At 39.9% G+C, this 18,655-nt stretch overlaps 1 protein-coding gene across 5 annotated transcripts in view; it reads left to right on the top strand.

The window, feature by feature from the left end:
* The window catches only part of FBXL20 (F-box and leucine rich repeat protein 20), a 97,646-nt gene extending 87,136 nt beyond the window's left edge, over positions 1–10,510 (top strand). For all 5 annotated transcript variants that reach the window (XM_040497380.1, XM_040497381.1, XM_040497385.1 and 2 more), the window contains 6 exons: positions 1,396–1,526; positions 3,508–3,568; positions 4,504–4,548; positions 6,136–6,192; positions 7,145–7,357; positions 9,369–10,510. In XM_040497380.1, coding sequence (XP_040353314.1) covers positions 1,396–1,526; positions 3,508–3,568; positions 4,504–4,548; positions 6,136–6,192; positions 7,145–7,357; positions 9,369–9,476 — 615 coding nt within the window. In that variant the 3' untranslated portion in view covers positions 9,477–10,510. The remainder of the gene's footprint in view (positions 1–1,395; positions 1,527–3,507; positions 3,569–4,503; positions 4,549–6,135; positions 6,193–7,144; positions 7,358–9,368) is intronic.
* Positions 10,511–18,655: the final 8,145 nt, after the last annotated feature.

Genomic DNA, 18,655 nt, shown 5'->3' with positions numbered 1-18,655 from the left:
ATTCTCATTCCTAAGACTTCATGTGTCTGCCCAAAACTGTTGAAGTGACCAAAGTACATTCTTGAGCCATTCTCTTTTTCTGGACTAATTTGAAAACATAAAAGTTTAGTAAATTCTATTCTTTCTAAAATTTGAAGTATTGGTACATACGACTTTCCTCAACTTTCTTCCTCAGTAATCCCTTATAGATTTTAAAACATTAAGAAGGAAAAGGCAGCACAGCCCTATAAAACTTTCCTAATATTATATGACACAAGTTCTCATTGGCCTGGTAAATATGCATGTTTATCGATTGCTGTTTCCCCTTTACATTTCAATTATCCTTGTTTAGTAATAACATACATCACACTTGTATGAAAGTTACTTCCACATGTGTTGATCTTCATTAATTTATCCTCAAGATAAATCTTATATCTGCCTTAGCATCCATTTTTTATCTGTATCTTGTTTCAATTATGCAATATTGAGAATATACTGATTTAAGCAGTGAATATTTAAAGCTTGATTTTTTTTTTTCAGTTGTCCTGGCAACCTAAGGACACTGACTGAACAGAGATGACAGGAGAGCTTTATTCTGAGGCTTATACAAAATTTGTGAAACTAACAGGACAAATTGAAGTGCTAATCATATCCTACATGTTAAGATGTTTATATATGGCATCTTTTTTTTTTTTTTTAGTGTAACATCTTGCTGTGTCCTTTTTATTTTAGAATAATTTAAAACACACAAAATTACATTTGGTTGATCACAGCTGTTTATCTCCATAAATGAATATATTCTTTATGTTATACAACTAAAATAAATACATAAATAAATGGATCTGTGGTTGATAAGAAGTTGCAACTGTCATCCATAGGTTGTTTTATTTTTTCAGTAACTTAATATCAGTGTCAATTTTGAACTTATAAATACATTTACACTGCTGTGCTTGCCTGTTTTCTAGGTTTTAAAGTCATGTAATTGAATCTACCCCACGATGTACCTCATGCTGTTCCCAATCCCGTTAGGTTACAAGAATCCCATTATAGCTTCCTCCTTTTACACCAAAAATGAGCACTGGGGCGCCTAGCTGGCTCAGTCAGTAGAGCATATAACTCTTGATCGCGGGGTCGTGAGTTCAAGCCCCACGTTGGGCATGGAGCCTACTTAAAATAAATTAAAATGAAAAAAATGAGCACAGATTCTCTCACAAACTAAATCAAAAGGAACTGAGAAGGAGAAACAAAGCATATTCATTTTCTTTTAGGTCTACTACCTAATTAATATTAAGCTCTATTTTATTTCTTTTTGGTGCTTATTTTCAGAGGTAACATTTTTTTCCTTTTCTTCTGCTAAATAACTAATATCTATGGGATTTTTTTGCTCTTATTTATTTATTTATTTATTTTTTTTAGCAAATCACAGATGAAGGTCTCATTACTATATGCAGAGGGTGCCATAAGTTACAGTCCCTCTGTGCCTCCGGCTGCTCCAACATCACAGATGCCATCCTGAATGCTCTAGGTCAGAACTGTCCACGGCTTAGGTAAACATTTCTTGTTTAGCTCAAAAAATCATGGGAAAGGAACAGAGGCCTTCTTCACCCAAATTTATTTCTTTGGAACTTTGAGATTTTTAAGGTAGACACTACAAGGGTACCCTTTTAGATGCCCAGCTACTTGCTTTGTACCTCATTCGATTACATGTAATTGGCCTAAACCAAAGGGTAATAGTCCCCATTTCCTACTTCTTGCTATCTAGACTAGAAAAAAAAAATAACATTTTATTTCATTACTTGTCTTATTAAACTTTCATATAATTCATTTCTAAAGAAAGTTTTTAAAGGCCTACCCCTGTGGTTATTTGTATTGTGGTAATGATGCCCGGTACATAGAAGAAAGTATTTTTTAAAAAAGCCCTACAGGAAAACTTCCTTTGTGCTCAAGATCTTTTAGAGCAAGCTTATTTCTCTATGGTTCCTCCTTTCTGCCAAAATATAGGATTGGCTGAATATTTACTAAGAATGCTGTTAGCATACACATGGTTTCAAACCCATATTGATTTTGTAAAAGCCCACAACACACTGTTTCATAATAAATAGGGATTATCCCCATATACCTGTTTTGTTTTTAAAACAAAACTTTTATTTTACTTATATGTTAGACATGTTGACCATTGTTGTAAGGGATTTACAAATATTAATTCGTTTAATCCACAGAATACCATATTAGTACTGTTACTGTCTCCATAATATAGATGAGAAAACTGAAGCCCGGAGAGGTCAGATAACCTGTTCAAGGTCTCACAGCTAGTGAGTTTAAGAGCAAGATTCAAACCCAGGCAGCCTGGCTCCAGAACCCAGAAAACCTCTTGTCTTACATATAATAATCATTGTAAACCAATATAACTTCATTAAAACTTTTTGTAGTCACCTGGCCAGGAGCCTGATCATCATTATTGAAAGAAAATTTGCCTAGATTATCAAAATTCCTTGATAGATCATAGACTTGGTCAGAATTAATAATGTCAGAGGCCTGGAGCTAAGGAGGTAGCCAAACTTCTCCCTAAAAATCTTACACTTTACCTTTTTCTCATTTGAAGAGAGGACTGTTCAGCTCCTTATTACTTCATGGCTTATTTTATTGTTCAAATAGAAAAGCTCTCAAATATGATAATCAAAAGTTCAGTCAGATCATGTTTTCCCATTAGATATATATAGCATTCATTTCTTATTGATTTTTGATAATGATTTCTTATACTGTGGCTTTATTTGTTTCAACTTACGTAGTAAGTAATTTGTAAGCAGACATAAAAATATTCTTTGTTACGGTCACACAGACACCACCAAAGTTTTCACAGAAAGGAGCTACTTTTGATTCCCCAGTCCTGTGGTTGGCATTTAGATTGGTGTTTAGCAGTTCCTGAGTAGGAGAGTTGTCTGCCAGCTCAGTTTCCCCCTCCTCTGGGCCTCTCCGGGAGCCTGTGGGAGGAGGCAAGAAGCTTAAGGGTATTTTTTCATAAGTATGGAATTTCATACTTGGTACAGGCCTGTAATTAACCAGTCCCTTCATAGAATTTTTAAAAGCTATTTAAATCTGAGTGAACCTACATGTAAAATAGGGAAAGAATAATTTACTTGATCAACAGATTAATTGAAACAGAGTATTTATCTCCATTTCCTTTGTTTTCTAGGAGCAGGCTGCCCTCTGGGGGTAAGCAGTATGCCATCAAGAAGGCTTTTAAATGCATTTTTCATGCATTTTGGCATTAACTACAAGCTTCTATTATATTCTTCTGATTGCATCACCCTGAATTGTGGTATTTACAGGACCACTTTATGATGACTCCATGAAAATGAGTGGCAAGATCTGTATACAGACTTGCTTAGCTGTTAATGTCACTATAGTATGCAGTGCCTAGGGAATAGGAGGTTGTTTTCTTAAATTCTTGCTGTTTTTAATAAACCCAGTTTTCAGGGAACAAGGGCTTGACTTTCACTTTTTTTTTTTTTTTTTTTTTTATAACAGAATATTAGAAGTGGCAAGGTGTTCTCAATTAACAGACGTAGGCTTTACCACTCTGGCTAGGGTAAGTATTTTCTCCAGGTTCTGTAGGTTTGGTTTGGGATTTTTCTTTCAGAGGAGTGAACAATGAGGGAAAAGTAGAAAGGCAGCAGAATTGAGGGTGTGGGATGTGAGGGAACTTCTCTGTGGCTGGTGTTCCTGAGCATTCTCATGCTGCAGCTATAGGCCTGTGGAATACAAACTGCTCTGGAAATACAGACGTGCGTTGGAGGACATGATGCTCCTTCATGAGACTTGATTTGTCACATTTTCATTAGATGGTAAACTAAGCAGGGACTTTCTCATGCTTCATGAAAGAAATTCTTGGTTACTTGGTATGCGACTGGTGGGTGAGAGTGTTGTTGAAAGAGATGGATAAGCCCAATTTTAAATGGAGGTGGCTTAAGATTTTTTGTGTTCTCCACAATATGTTAATCCTTGGAATGGTTTATAAATCACTGTATGTATAATAATAGCATTTAAAATTATATTGTCTTTAACCAGTATAATGGAACATGGGGAAGGACCTTTGCTTTCAGGCAGATTGATGGAACATTAATTGGTCGGGGGCAACATATGGCATAACTAAATCGGGACATAAAGCTTACCTTTCAGTCTTCCAAAGAAAATAATTTTCATCAAATTATTTATGGTTAGAAGGCTCTGTACTAGCTTGGTATTAATGTTCAGGGAATTTATTCCCGTGGACTTGTAAGGTGTTAGATACTTTAAATGTAGAATAATTAAGAAATTTCACTGTGATCGAGGCCTTTTAAAATGTGTAATTAATGGAATAAGGCAGAAAGTGTCATTAGAATGACACCTCTGAGTTATAGGAGGTTGTTATAGGAATAACTCTGAAAGTTAAGATTTTGTCGGTGTATTTAATACTACTTCTGGCCTTAAATTTTCCCATGTTTTAAATGTTTGAGCTATAATGTTTGGTTTTGTATTTTATAGAATTGCCATGAGCTCGAAAAGATGGACCTGGAAGAGTGTGTTCAGGTAAGAATGTGGATTTTTACTCAGAAATGCAGTATGATAGAAACTTACATAATATGTGCACAGCAGAACTTTCAGTTCCTTACCCTAATGTCATGGAGTGCCTGCAGCATTGCTGACTCTCCATTTATTGTGGTGTCCTCTAGGCATACCAGGCAGAGGTACTGTGGTATATGTGGTAAAGAACTAGAAAAATACATGCCATCAATATAGTTACCAGTGGAAAGAAAGAAGACCCAAGTATTCAGGCCATAAAAATGTTAAAATGTTTCCTTAGACCTACAGGGTTGTAATTCTAGTAAATAATTAAAGCTCCCATCACATTGGCAATATAGCACTGCCTTTTTTTTTTTTTTTTTTTTTTTTTTTTAAAAGCTTAATGAGACCCTGGAGCCCTTACATCATTAGCCCTGGAAATCTGACTCGACCCATTGGGCAGACAGACTGACCAGATACTGCCTTACGAACAATTTCTTTTATTACCAGTTTTTAAAGCTTTGAGATTAATTGATTGGGGAGAAATTTTGAAGGGGCACTCCTACTCCTAAAAAGAAGATAAAGTAATAAAATTTTTTATAGTAAAAATAAAGGAAAGAGACTCCAGTAATTATGGAAGTCAGTTTTTTCTAAAATACTTGTTATCCAGACACTACTTAGCAGCTATTCTTACTAAACTAAAACTTGTTCACATCCATCTATCTTTTGCACTTGCCTGAGTGTCCCATGTGTCCTCCCCAGTGTTGCTCCTTCTGAGTGATGTGCACATGCCTGCCCTCCCCAACCTTTCACCCCCCACCATTTCTTAACCCCTGTGAAGCTCTGTGTGTTATCATCATCATCATCATTTCAGAGTTGGAGGGACATTTGAGAAGAAGCACTAATTTACTTTCCAGCCTTAGATAACTATAAAAGACTGTTCTTCCTTCAAGAGTTCTGCTTCTTGAATGTTCATAGCTAACCCAGAGTCCCGCAGCCCCTTTCTGCCACCTTTGGGAAAATACCTGACACCCAGTTTATCAATTCAGAGTTAATGGCATGACTTATAAAATATAAGCCAAATATATATTCTTAAAAATTTGAGGATATTCCCACATTAAATTTTTTTATGGAGCAGTGTCTTCTGATTCTTTTTTGTGGTTGTTCTAAGGAGGTAGAACAAAGTCCAATGGATAGAAACTACAAGGGGACAGATTTTCATTCATTTCAGAGACAAAGGATTTTCAATAGACTATTCTTTAAATAGTCAAAGATGAAAATTAGAGATGACTAGATGTGTTCAAACCTGCCTGGATAGATTCTCAAAGAACAGGTTCAGGTAGCTGATAGGATTTCAACCTTAGGTTCTGTTATTTGATGATTAATATCAGGATATCAGTCTAGGCGCGCCTGGCTGGCTCAGTCAGTAGAGCATGCGACTCTTAATCTCAGGGTCACAAGTTCAAGCCCCACATTAGGCATGGAGCCTACTTTAAAAAAGCGGGGGGTGGGGGGGCGGGTATCAGTCTAGAATACAAGTGTACTCAAGAATGAGGTACAGCCATGAGGCTTTTTTGGAATTATACCTATAATAAACTTCTGTGTTTCTTTCAGATAACAGATAGCACATTAATCCAACTTTCTATACACTGTCCTCGACTTCAAGTATTGGTGAGTTTGACTTTTCGAAAGTTTTGTGTTCATTGGATTCAATCAAAACCCAACTCTTACTTTACTCTTGGTGTCTGGCTACCATTGTGGGAAAGCATATTTCTCCAAATTGCCAACTTACAGAGGACCAAAGGATTATGTTATCAGTACTTAGAGATTGAAAAGTGACATGAAGAGTATGAAATCTGCCTCCCACATGAATTATACTTCAGCCTGAATGATGGCTAAATTTCAGAGATCCAGGGGACAAAATGGCCCCAAATTCAATTTGCTTCACTTGAGACTAATAGGTCCTATAAAACGGAACCAATCAAGGCTTTACTAGGGGTGTTCTGTGCTACTGTTTCCAGTAATACTGTGGGAAAGCATTCTGCTTGACTAGTTTGTGTCCAGGCTCATTTTTGTGTGTACTTAGTGCCATATTACTATCCAAAATTGGGATAAGGGGTTCTGAGTTTCACATGGAGGAACCAGGAATTTAAGGAAAACTGGTAAAGAGACTTATGTGAAAAGATGACCACACCTAACAGGTGTAAGAATCATCTTCAGTTAATTAGCTGCTTGGGCATTCCCCTGTATCAGATATTCAGTGTTTAGTCCAAATTCCAGAAAATTTTATTCAAGAAAAGCTTGAGGCCCCTTTGCCTCTGTAGAAAAGTGTTCATTTGTGTATGGGGGTGCGTATGTTATTTTGTTTATGAACTATTTCACAGTCGTTGCATGCACTCACACAGTGTATTTAGAATCACACATAGAAATGTCAGTCATTGATTGTGAAAAGCAGAACCCCAGCAGCTCTAGTTTGCTCTCATTTTACCACATGGATCTAGTGATGGCTCCATATACATCAAAATCCAACCCAGAAGGTTTCCTTCCCGACTGTGCACAGGCCAATGGCTAGAAAAACACCATGAGATGTTTCAGTGACCTTCCTTGCTCTATTTGGCTGCAGAGTCTGTCTCACTGTGAGCTGATCACAGACGATGGAATTCGTCACCTGGGGAATGGAGCCTGCGCCCATGACCAGCTGGAGGTGATTGAACTGGACAACTGCCCACTAATCACAGATGCTTCCCTGGAGCACTTGAAGAGTTGTCACAGCCTTGAGCGGATAGAACTCTATGACTGCCAGCAAATCACACGGGCTGGGATCAAGAGACTCAGGGTAAAGATGGCTGCACACTCTCCAGCTCTAGTGCTCTCCACACCCTTTCCTTCTTTTGTTTCTTTTTTTTTTTCCTCCTTTATTTCCTTTTCTGTTTTTGTTCTAGATTTAGATCTCTGTGATTTTTATATTTTCTTGGACATTTAGCAAAGAGGAAAAAATGGAGAGCAAATGCAAGGATAGATAGTTTTTACCTGTTGTTTTAGATGGAAATTTAGTAGGAAAATAGCCACTGAGGGATAAAAAAGTAGGTCTCCTCCCAGCATGGTTTCTCCAATAATGTCCAGGGCTCAATAACATACAGAGTCAAAAACATGTGCCACAGTCAGGAAAGAAAGGAATAACATAAAGAAAATATTTAGTTAGATGGGATTTAAGAATTCAATTTGTATTTTTCTTTCACATCAAACCCTTTTTCTGGTGTTCTTATTTTTTAAGACAACAAATGGATTTAAGAGGGTTTTTTTTTCACCTTTTCTTTTAGCCCCATCCTCCATAATAAAGAGACCCATGCATAGCCAAATGACTGGAAGACAAGTTGCTAACAAGGAGGTTATAAAAGGCTGGATGAATCTATATGTTAGATTATTCAGCTCGACAGACATCTATTGAAACATCTGTTTCACACCTGCTGTGGGAAGGGCACTGTGCTTAGTTAGGCCCTTACAGCCAATGTCTAAAAACATCCATGTTGGCCATATGGCATCTGAGTACATAAAGGAGACCAAACCTCATCTTGAGATCCAGTTGGCCTTAGTTCCTTCTCTCCCTTCAGACCTAGAGGACTGAGAGCATAACCGCAATGGGGAGGCCTTGGCAGCCATATTCCTTCTACACCACAAGGAGAGAGCCACAGACCAACCAGAGCCTCTTCAATGGCCTCCCTACAGTAGGGTTCCTAGACCTGCCTGGCTGTCCAAAATCTCTTCCATCTCTGAGTTCTCAAGACTTTTTTTGTCTATTCTTCAAATCATCATTTAGCATTTTTATACTTTAATTTAGCTATTTATGTCTAGACTGTTAAGTTCCTTAGGAGCAGGATCTCCATGTTGACCATCTTTGTATCCCTCTTATGTTAACTAGCACAGTATCTTGAACATGGTAGCAATTCAGAAACTATTTATATAGTAAAAACTGGAAGTGTTTTGTTAAAAGAGGATGGTGAGGTTTTATCAGAAGAAACATCCATCAACTTCTAATGACTTAGAAAAAATTATTTATTGGGGCGCCTGGGTGGCGCAGTCGGTTAAGCGTCCGACTTCAGCCAGGTCACGATCTCGCGGTCCATGAGTTCGAGCCCCACGTTGGGCTCTGGGCTGATGGCTCAGAGCCTGGTGCCTGTTTCCGATTTCTGTGTCTCCCTCTGTCTCTGCCCCTCCTCCGTTCATGCTCTGTCTCTCTCTGTCCCAAAAATAAATAAAAAAACGTTGAAAAAAATTAAAAAAAAAAAAAAAGAAAAAATTATTTAAAAAAAATTTTTTAATGTTTATTTTTGAGAGACAGAGATGGAGTATGAGTAAGGGAGGGGCAGAGAGAGAGAGGGAGACACAGAATCAGAAGCAGGCGCCAGGCTCTGAACTGTCAGCACATAGCCTGACATGGGGCTAGAACTCACAAACCACAAGATCATGACCTGAGCCGAAGTCTGACGCTTAACCGACTAAGCCACCCAGGCGCCCCAGGAAAAATTATTTTAAGCTTATATAGTTGCTTTCAACTTTGGGAATCCAAGCAGGAATCCCTTTGGGACAGGTTAAGAGATTAGTATGAAGTTTTTCCCCAGTTTTACTATTATGGAAACGGGTACCAAGGTTATGTGAGCTGTTTAGTCATTTAGAATAACATGGGATACTACAAAGCGGAACCCAGGCCTCTCAACATCCTGACCAACTGGTACTTAGCCTCTGCCTTGCTTTCATGTTCACTCAGCCCCTCAACGTTTTTTCTGAAAAGCAACATTGCTCTTTCTGTTTAAGCCCTCTCTCTTAGTAATGTTTCTGTCTTGTTTCAGACCCATTTGCCCAATATTAAAGTCCACGCCTACTTCGCACCTGTCACTCCACCCCCGTCAGTAGGGGGCAGCAGACAGCGATTCTGCAGATGCTGCATCATCCTATGACAATGGAGGTGGTCAACCTTGGTGAACTGAGTATTTAATGACACTTCTAGAGTTACAATGGAGTCTCCAGTGGAAGCAACCCCAGTGTTCTGGGCAAGGGTTACAAAGTGAGGGCAGCGTCCAGATCCCCGAGGCACACATAACATGCACACCCATCCTCACCCCCACCTTCTAGTTCTGTGACCAGGGGACTGAAGCCCATGCCGGCTTTATCAAGTGGATTGGTGAAACTTAACCATTCCTGTTGGACATGCCAAGAAGAAAATCATAGGCAAGGTAGAGGGAAGGGGGCATTCCAGCAAACCCAGTGTTATTGATATTGCAGTTTCTTCATTTTGTTAAGGGGTTTCTTTGGTGATTTTGGAACAGCAACTGCAGTCCTCCAGGGTCAAGGAAAGCATAGAAAAACAGTATATGTTATATCCAGGGACCAGAAAGAAAATTTCTTTGCATCCTATAAATGATAGCCATCCATCATGAGATGACTACAGAGCTTCTCTGCTTCCTTGTTCCCATGCCAACATGCTGAGCATGCTCACAAAGAAGGCTCATCCATTCCTCCTCCTGTGTTTAAGTATTTGGCCCAGAGGTTTCCTAAATGGTTGCGCTGAAATCGCTGTGGTCCAAATGTGCTTACTCACTCAAATTGTCACTCTCGGTAGCACACTTGTGCACCTGTCTTTCGTTCTTTGTTGCTCCCTCCTGCACTCTTGCTCAGTCTGTCACCTGTTCATAGTCTGCTTACTCACACTCAATTGTTACTCCTTTGCTGTTGTGTTTACAGTGTGCATTTTGGATGATTAGTTGGGGTTACCAAACATTTTTAAAAAAGACATCAATAAATATTTTTTTAATTCTAAATTTTACCATTAGGGGACCCTGCCTGAATCTTTGCCAACCTGAAGAGAAACTATAACAAAAATAAGAAATGTTATGAGAAGAAATTGAGCTAAAACTATTTTGACGAAAACAAACTTTGCCTTTTGGTTTCTGTTATACCTTGTGATATATAATAATACGCATGATATACCCAATATCCCCCTGCACATTTTTCCTTCCATCAAACTCCACTAACTTAATAAGGAGAGAGAAATGCATTATTAGTAAAGAATGGAATGGTGAATCCCAAAATTGAGCCTGAAGGCCCCCCTACCCACACTCAGACATGTCATATGTTCACTGAAATCGAGGTGTGAGTGGTATCATCCCTGATTTGTGTCTGTGAAGTTGTTTGCTTTAGTACGAATGCTGCTACAGTTGCTCTGCAGTCTAGCTGGTCAGTTTCTCTCCCCACCCCACCCCCCCATTTCAGCCTATCAGGGACACAAGAATGACCCTAGAATAGCTCGTCAACTATATGTCAGTGTTGGTGGTATATTTCAAATGTTGGCGCCAGAACCACTTCAAAACCTGTCAACCATATCTCTCTTGTGCTCCAGACTTCCTGTCAATGAAATAGGGGAGTAACCAGGTGAAGGCTTTGGGGCAGGAGAAAGAAAACATTGAGAGGAAGTAGGGGGTTTTGCCCAGCATAGTCACTAGAGCCAAAGGCAGGTATTCAGTGCCCATGACTCAAAGAAGAGGCTTCCTTTCTTCTTCCTTCCTCCCCCCCAAAAAATCATAAAGGATGAGGGAAATAAGATGAGTTTCTCAAGTATGAGAAGTAGATTTCTAAACCCCAAGGTTGAACATCTTGTGTGATTTTTTAATAGGACTTTTTTTGGGGTGGGGGGGGTCTTTTAGGACATTATCGCGCAGTCTGCCATGATCTTAGATCATCTTCTGCATGACCTAGACTGTTATAAGTCTTGTTGTAATGCTGCAGGTGCTGGCTCTACCAGCATATGTAAGAATAAAGTAGAACTTCTTTCTCCAAAAGCAATCAGATGAAAGGGTCCTAGAAATCTGTATGATTCACCATTATCTTGCATGTTAAATTTATTTTATTTAAAAATTTTTTTAATGTCTATTTATTTATTTTGGGAGAGGCAGAGAGAGAATCCCAAGCAGGTTCCGTGCTGTCAGCACAGAGCCCAACCCTGGGCTCAGTCTCATGAATCATGAGATCATGTCCTGAGCCAAAATCAAGAGTCGGACGCTTAACCAACTGAGCCATCCAGACACTCCTGCATGTTAAATTTATTTAAATCCTACTTTGTTATGCCCTTTTAAAGGCTCAGATTTCTTCATTTCCCCTTCCCTTTATCTTCTTTTCAAATTATCATATGAGGAATATACTTGAAAATTTTTTTTATTTGAGCGTAGTCAACATAGGAATATACTTTTTAAAATGAGACTCATTGTTATACTCCATCCATACAGATACATATGCATGCACACTTCCAGATATGGTTAATAATATTCAGATCCCCAGGTCACTCATTCAAAACAAAAGTAAAAAGAAAAATATTTAGAGGCCATCTGCTCTAACATATTATGGTTTGTTTGTTTTTTTTGTATTACCTGAACAAATTGACCGTAAAACACTGATTGATTAGTGAGTATGGATTTAAAGTGCCCGCTAGTTGAGACTATTAATACCTCTTTACTTAAAAAGTACATAAGTTTAAAACACCCTATTCACCAAAACATGAACAGCTTGGAAATGCCGTTTCCCAACCCAAAAAGTGTACCCACGTGCAAGTCCCTGGGGACTTGCATGGGTGATCCCTACCCGTCTGGGCCAAGAACAATCAAGTGAGAGGAAAAAGGAGTGTGCAGCACTGGCTTGTATGTGGTCAGGCCTTGTTCCTTTCCAAGAAAACTTCAAGCCCATCAAGGTTGGGAGGAAATATATTTTTTATGCCAGTCTGCAACCTATAACCAGCTGATGGAATGTACCAGGACTTTGAGAATCCAGAACATGGTAAGTTTTGGATAAGTGGAAACGGTTCTGCCATCTGAACATAGTGCTTCCTGTCTCAATATCAGGGACACTTTTGAAAATTTAGTAAGGCTTCAGAGGTCTAGGAAAACCTCTCCCTAGGAACAGCTTATTGGTCCATTTATCTGACTCCCAAGTCCCTGAACTTTATGCCTTCTATGATGAAAAAAAATTCAGAGTGAATGGAGAGATTTGGGATAAGTCAGAAGGTACCCTCAAAGCTATTGCATAAACCTGCAGGTAGCCAGGAGGAATTAATCATTGTCTGTGTGGAGAACATTATTAACATTATTAAACACCCAGCTCATCTCTTTTTAAAGCAGCCTTTCCCCCCTTTTTCCAGCATTATTTGCTACATCAATATCTTTTATAGCCTCTACATTGGCTCCATCAAGAAGGGACTTCCTGTCTGCCTGATTCCAGCCTTTTTTTTTTTTTTTTTTTTTTTTTTTGCTTTGACTTCTCCCATTTTCTTCTGATACCCATCCTTCTATTTAAAGCCTCCATCTCATTCCCAACAATGCTGCTGATTTATCCTCAGTTGTCTCCAGTCTAGCTTCCTCTTTGGGTCCTTGTCCTGATCTAGGCAAAGTCTCCTGGGCAGCCTTGAATTCAGTAACTGTCGTGTGCCTCAGGCCATTTTTCACTGGGTTGTCTCGGACATTTGCTCACCAAATTTGAAATCAAACTGTTGGATATGAGGAATTAAGGAGATCTGGCTTCATCTTTTTTCCCCCTAATATTTGGAATATGAAAGCACATTGTGCTCTTTGTAAAAAATGTTGTCTCTTCCTGGTCTGCTCTTTAGTGGATGTAAAAGTATTTCTTAAATGGTCTTTGTAAATTTCCACATTCATTACGTTGATTTAGCAGACCTATGAGTCAGAAATTTTACATATTCCTTATATCACATATTTTAGAGGGAAACCTGGCAAATATTTTTATGATGCTTTATTTGGGGCTCTCCAAACCATTTGAACTGTTCAATACAGCTATAATACTACAGCAGTCAAGTTCTTTTATTTCTCCTAATTGTCTTGTAAAATACATTGTTACCAGTTTGATAGCCCACTAATGCCCTGGTGGGGTGGGGGTGGGGGGCACTAAACAAGGTGTGCAGTGGAACTTGTCCAGGTCTGAAATTGTAGGGAAGTGTGAGAGTAGCATTGGAAGGAAGAGGGAACTTCCTGCCTGCCTGTGTGGGCAGCATATCCTTGGGTGACTGTGGTTTTGGAGAAGAGGAACACTTGTGGATCATGGTTGACCCTTGGCCATTTAATGTTTATTGTGCTGAAAGTTTCAAACTGCATATGACAGTTGCTATCAGTGAGAGAGGAGGGGCTTAAAGGAAATGGGTCTGTTCTGCCTTTCCCTCCTTGTGTGCATGGTTTAAGATTAGGTTTCTAGCCCCATTGCGCATCCTGGCTGACGGATTCTTTCAGTGGTATGCTTTGAGCTTATGGAACAGTTTTTTAAGAGATTGCCTTCCTATCTGCCCACCAGTTCTAGGATCTTTAATCACCTCAAACCCAGGCAGTGTGAGTTAGTGGAGTCTTGTTTGAGAAGAGGTGAAGGATATTTGGATGGAGGTCTGGAGGCAACCCTCCCCCTTACAATGATCTTGAACCAAAGATTCTCAAAGCAATAGGAGGATGAGGGGAAATATGGAATCTAAGCCTTTCCTCAGCTTTATTTCTATCCTAAATTTTAATTGTAATATTGGAAGATAGAGAAAACTATGTAAGACCATATCAGTAGGGTATAATTAACCCGGGTAATTTGGGAATAACATCTGGCTGTACCTGCTGTATTCAGGTGCCCTAACTTAACATCTGGTTCTCCAGCAAAGAACATGCCGCTCTAAGCTTGCCCTCTCACTTCATACAAACTCTCCCTGCCAGGAACTACCATTTGAGGCAAGTGAGTTTTCTGCATGAAGAGCTTCTGCAGCTCCCCTCACAAGGCAAGTCTACCTGTTTGTCCATTTTTATTCTTAGGATGTCAGCTCTCCATCTCTGAAGGCTTTGACCCTTCTTAGGAAAGTCAGTAAGAACCTCTCACCTGAGTCTGAGTAAATCTTTGGAGCCCAACAGAGTTACACTTAATTTTCAGCAGAAAAAAATTTGTTGGACAACCTCACATGTAGGTTATTAAGAGAAATTCTGTAATGTGTTTATTCCATCTCTGCCTTATGTTTTTTTGAATAAGCCCTTAGTGGAGTTTGGTTCAAAAGTGTTGTCTCTGTGCTTCCTCAGCCAAGATGTTTCACTGCCCTTTTAGGAAAAAGAACCATGAACAACCCAAACTATCAACTGACTATTTTCTATGTTTTTCAAAAAGTTTCTTGTTTTGAAGAACTGGGGAGGGAAAATGGTAGATAAGACTCATTCAGGTCTGGAACTGGGGCACTTTGCTTCAGGTACAAGCATCTATCCTGCCTCACACATGTGAGTAGATTTACTTTCCTCTCCATTCAATGAACTGCATGCCCTTCTTACTGGCAAGGAGGGCTTCTGTTTTCCACGCACCTAACCAGAGTCCTCCAGATGGGGATTGGCATCCCTGAAAGAACCTCCAGTGCTTCTGGGCATGGTTTTCACCGTGGTGAGAGTGGGTAGCCAGTAATTGAGAATCCCCACCCTAAGAAGAGATGGGAGAAGAAAGGTGTTCACCCGCATACCCCAGGAACGCAGGGAAATCTTTGAAGTTACGTGTATTTTATTAAAGTGGAAGAAGAAAACTTTGCCCCACAAAGTTTCACTTGTCACTGTTGCTTACTACTTACTTTTACTAATTCAAATCTGTATCGCACTGCTGCTCACACACGTGTTTCTTACCTTCGCCTAACCCTTCTCAGCCCCTGAAGTCACTGTTTTGTTTTTCTTTTTTCCCCTGGCACTAGCGAACGACAACCGAAAGTCTTAGAAAATCTTAACTTGAGAAGGAGTCTCTAACTGGCATGGTTTGATTAATTACTTTACCTGCCCCCACCCCCAAAGACGTGAATGACTTTCTTTCCTAGTGCTATATAATAGATCTGTAATAAGTGAAACCTTTGCTGCTACTTTTCTGGGTTTACATGTTTTTTCCTTCCCTTAAGAATAATTTCTTACCTGTGCTTCTCTGATGACTGTTAATTTCTAATAAGTGCAGGAAGAGGTGAGCCTGAGATTTCTTCTCTTACTCCCCTCCTCACCTTACCCCCAAACTACATGCTAACCTCTAACATGCACAAGATCTGTGGGGTGGGGCTCAGCAGAAGCTACTAGTGTGTTTTCTTACCATGCTGCAGCTCTCAGAGCTGGCCCCTGAGGATCTGTGACTGCCCAGGCTCAAGGGTTACTGGAGGGGGAGAAAGGCCTTCTGCATTTTGCCTTTCTCCAAGTTTTAAGACTAAACCTTCAGCTGCCTCCCACCCTGGCCACCTCCTTTTTCCTACCAGGAGTTGTTTCCAGGTAACCTGCCTCAGGCATTTCCCAGCTGCTCTCCTCACCCTTGCCCACCTCCCGGTGACCCTGAGAGCACAGACCTGTGCAGAGCTCAGAGAGCTGTGAGGACTATCCCTGCCTGTCAGACTCTGCCTGAGGACAGAGATGGGTGGGTAAATGGTGCTGCGGGAGAAATTTTTACCTTCAGAACAGGCTGTTCCATCCCTACACTATAACCCCCTCTGAAACCTTTCTCTGAGGGGACAAAAGGCAGAGGATGGTTGACTGGCAGGATCTGATCCCAAACATCGCTGTGGCCTAAGCCTTGGGCAGCCATTCGGCCTACCCTGGAGCGCTTCAGTGTGCAGGAGCTGCTGCTGGTTTCTCCACCGGGCCTGCCCCAGTGCGGCTGACACAGTTCCCTACTTGGTGACTTAACACCAGGTTCCATTAGCTGTCCAAGTGACTGTTTGCACCCAATACTTTTGGCGCTTGAGGATGGGGGGAGGGAGGGTTATTTAAAATAAAATCCGAGGTGGCAGTAAGGATTCCTTTTGCTTTAAAATCTTTGGACTAAAAGAAAAATGTTTTTTTATATATAAATATATAAAGTAAATTGTTATGTAACTATTATTGTTTCCTGTATGTTCTAATTTTGTTTTATGATGTAATTAAAGGAAATAAGCTGTGAAGACTTTTCATTTTGCTGCGGAAATAGCCTGTCTTGGAGCTACGATTCTTCTTGAACCCTAGAACTACAAAGGCTCCTGAGGCTGAATGATGGGGCATCTTTTTGGCATCCTTGTAGATATATTTTTTAATACTCTTTAATAGTCTTTAGTAATTAGTTAATAGCCTTAATACCTTTTTAATAGCCCTTATTTAATACCCTGAACTCCTTGTCTCTAAGAAAAACAGAAGATGTAATATAAATCAGTTTCTAAAAAACTTTGTTTTAACTCCTTTGACAGCAGTAATTCAACCTGAGGCCTCTATCTGTGCAGGGCATTGCCCTTCCCTTGACAAAGACAGAATGATGGTACAGTAGTACCATGGTTAAACAAACAAGCTCAAGTTATATTGCCTTTCACCCGAATGACCTCTGCCAGTTGACCTTTCTGTCTCAGTTCTTCATTCGTAAAGTGGGATAACAGCACCTACTTTATAGAGTGTGAAGATTAAAGAGATAATGACACACAGTAAATACTTGTTAACCTGCTTTTATTCCCTTCATGTCAACAAATACTTCAGTATCTAGTCAATGCTAGAGGCTCCTAGGTTGAGGGACAGATACACAAAGGTTAATACAGTGGGGGCGCCTGGGTGGCTCAGTCAGTTGGGTGTCCAATTTTGGCACCGGTCGTGATCTCACGGTTTGTGAGTTTAACTCTCTGCTGTCAGCATGGAGCCCCTTTGGATCCTCTGCCCGCCCCTTCTGTGTGCACCTCCCCCACTCACGCGCTCTCAAAAATAAATAAAATTTAAAAAACAAAAACAAATGTTATTGCAAAGGGGTCCCCTATCCTGGTAGAGTTAAGCAGTGGAGCCAAACCAGCAATCAGAATTTCAATCTCAAGGTATCTACCCTGCATGAAACACCTTTGGGGAGCTCTGTGGAATTCTAGGCCCCACGTGATCAGTGATAACTGAGGTAAATGATCAATAAGTAATTAAGCAGATATTTTTAAGAGGGCACCTTGGCCTGTCTTCCAGTCTTTGCATATGGGTTTTCTCTTTACAATGTTTTAGATTTTTTTTTTAATGCTTATTTATTTTTGAGAGAGAAAGAGCATGCGAGCAGGGGAGGGGCAGAGAGAGAGGGAGACACAGAATCCAAAGCGGGCTCCAAGCTGTCAGCTCAGAGGGAGACGCAGGGCTCGAGCACACTAACGGTGAGATCCTGACCTGAGCCAAAGTCAGCCACTTAACCAACTGAGCCACCCAAGTGCCCCACACAGTGTTTGAGATTTTTAATAATATTTTGAGGGAAGAGAATGAAAAAGAGAATAAGATACAGCCCATTATTACTTTAAGGTTTTATGTTCTTAAGTAATCTCTACAACCCATTGTGGGGCTTGAATTTACCACCCCAAGATCAAGAGTTGCACACACTACTGACTGAGCCAGCCAGGCGCCCCCCCCCCCCCCCCCCCCCCCCCCCCCCCCCCTATTTTTTTTTTTTTTTTTTAATTCCTTTCTTTTAAGTTCATTTATTTATTTCGAGAGAGAGCAAGAGCAAGGGAGGGGCAAAGACAGAGGATCCCAAGGAAGCTCCATGCTGTCAGCACAGAGCCCGACACAGGGCTCAAACCCATGATCCATGAGATCATGACCTGGGCCGAAATCAAGAGTCAGCTGCTTAACCAACTGAGCCACTTTTCTTAAAAGCACTTTTAAATAAAATTGGTTTTCTACATGGAAAAAGAGATACAAAAAAAAAAAAATAAGTTTCAGGTCAATTTTAATCCTAAAAGTGAAATGCAGAATTAAAATTTTAATTTTGAAAAATGTGCATAGGAAAGGGAGAGATTTCTTAAGACCTAAAAATTAAAAGATTAAGATTAAATCCAACTACATTTTTTAAAGAAAAATAAGGATAAAGCCCCACAGCCTCAATGTTAAATAATTATAGTATTTCCCAAATCTCTAAAACTTTTAAATCTCCAGACGTTTTTAAATAAGCATAGTGATGTGATAGTTGAATGAATGGTGTTTTGGAGGCTTTAGTGTTTAGTTTTTGGGCAAACCAGTTGGGAGAGGGAAAAAAAAGTCCAGACATTTATTTATTCCTCTGTCTCTGACTCCATACCTTACCCAACTCTATACTTTAGGAAGAGGACCAAAACACCAAGAAAATTGAACAAGCA

This window comes from Herpailurus yagouaroundi, unplaced genomic scaffold (genome assembly GCF_014898765.1).
Source record: "Herpailurus yagouaroundi ecotype Mexico unplaced genomic scaffold, PumYag 189, whole genome shotgun sequence".
NCBI classification, from domain to species: domain Eukaryota; kingdom Metazoa; phylum Chordata; class Mammalia; order Carnivora; family Felidae; genus Herpailurus; species Herpailurus yagouaroundi.
The sequence above is the reverse complement of the archived record's forward strand: the minus strand, read 5'-3'. Positions and strand labels throughout refer to the sequence as shown.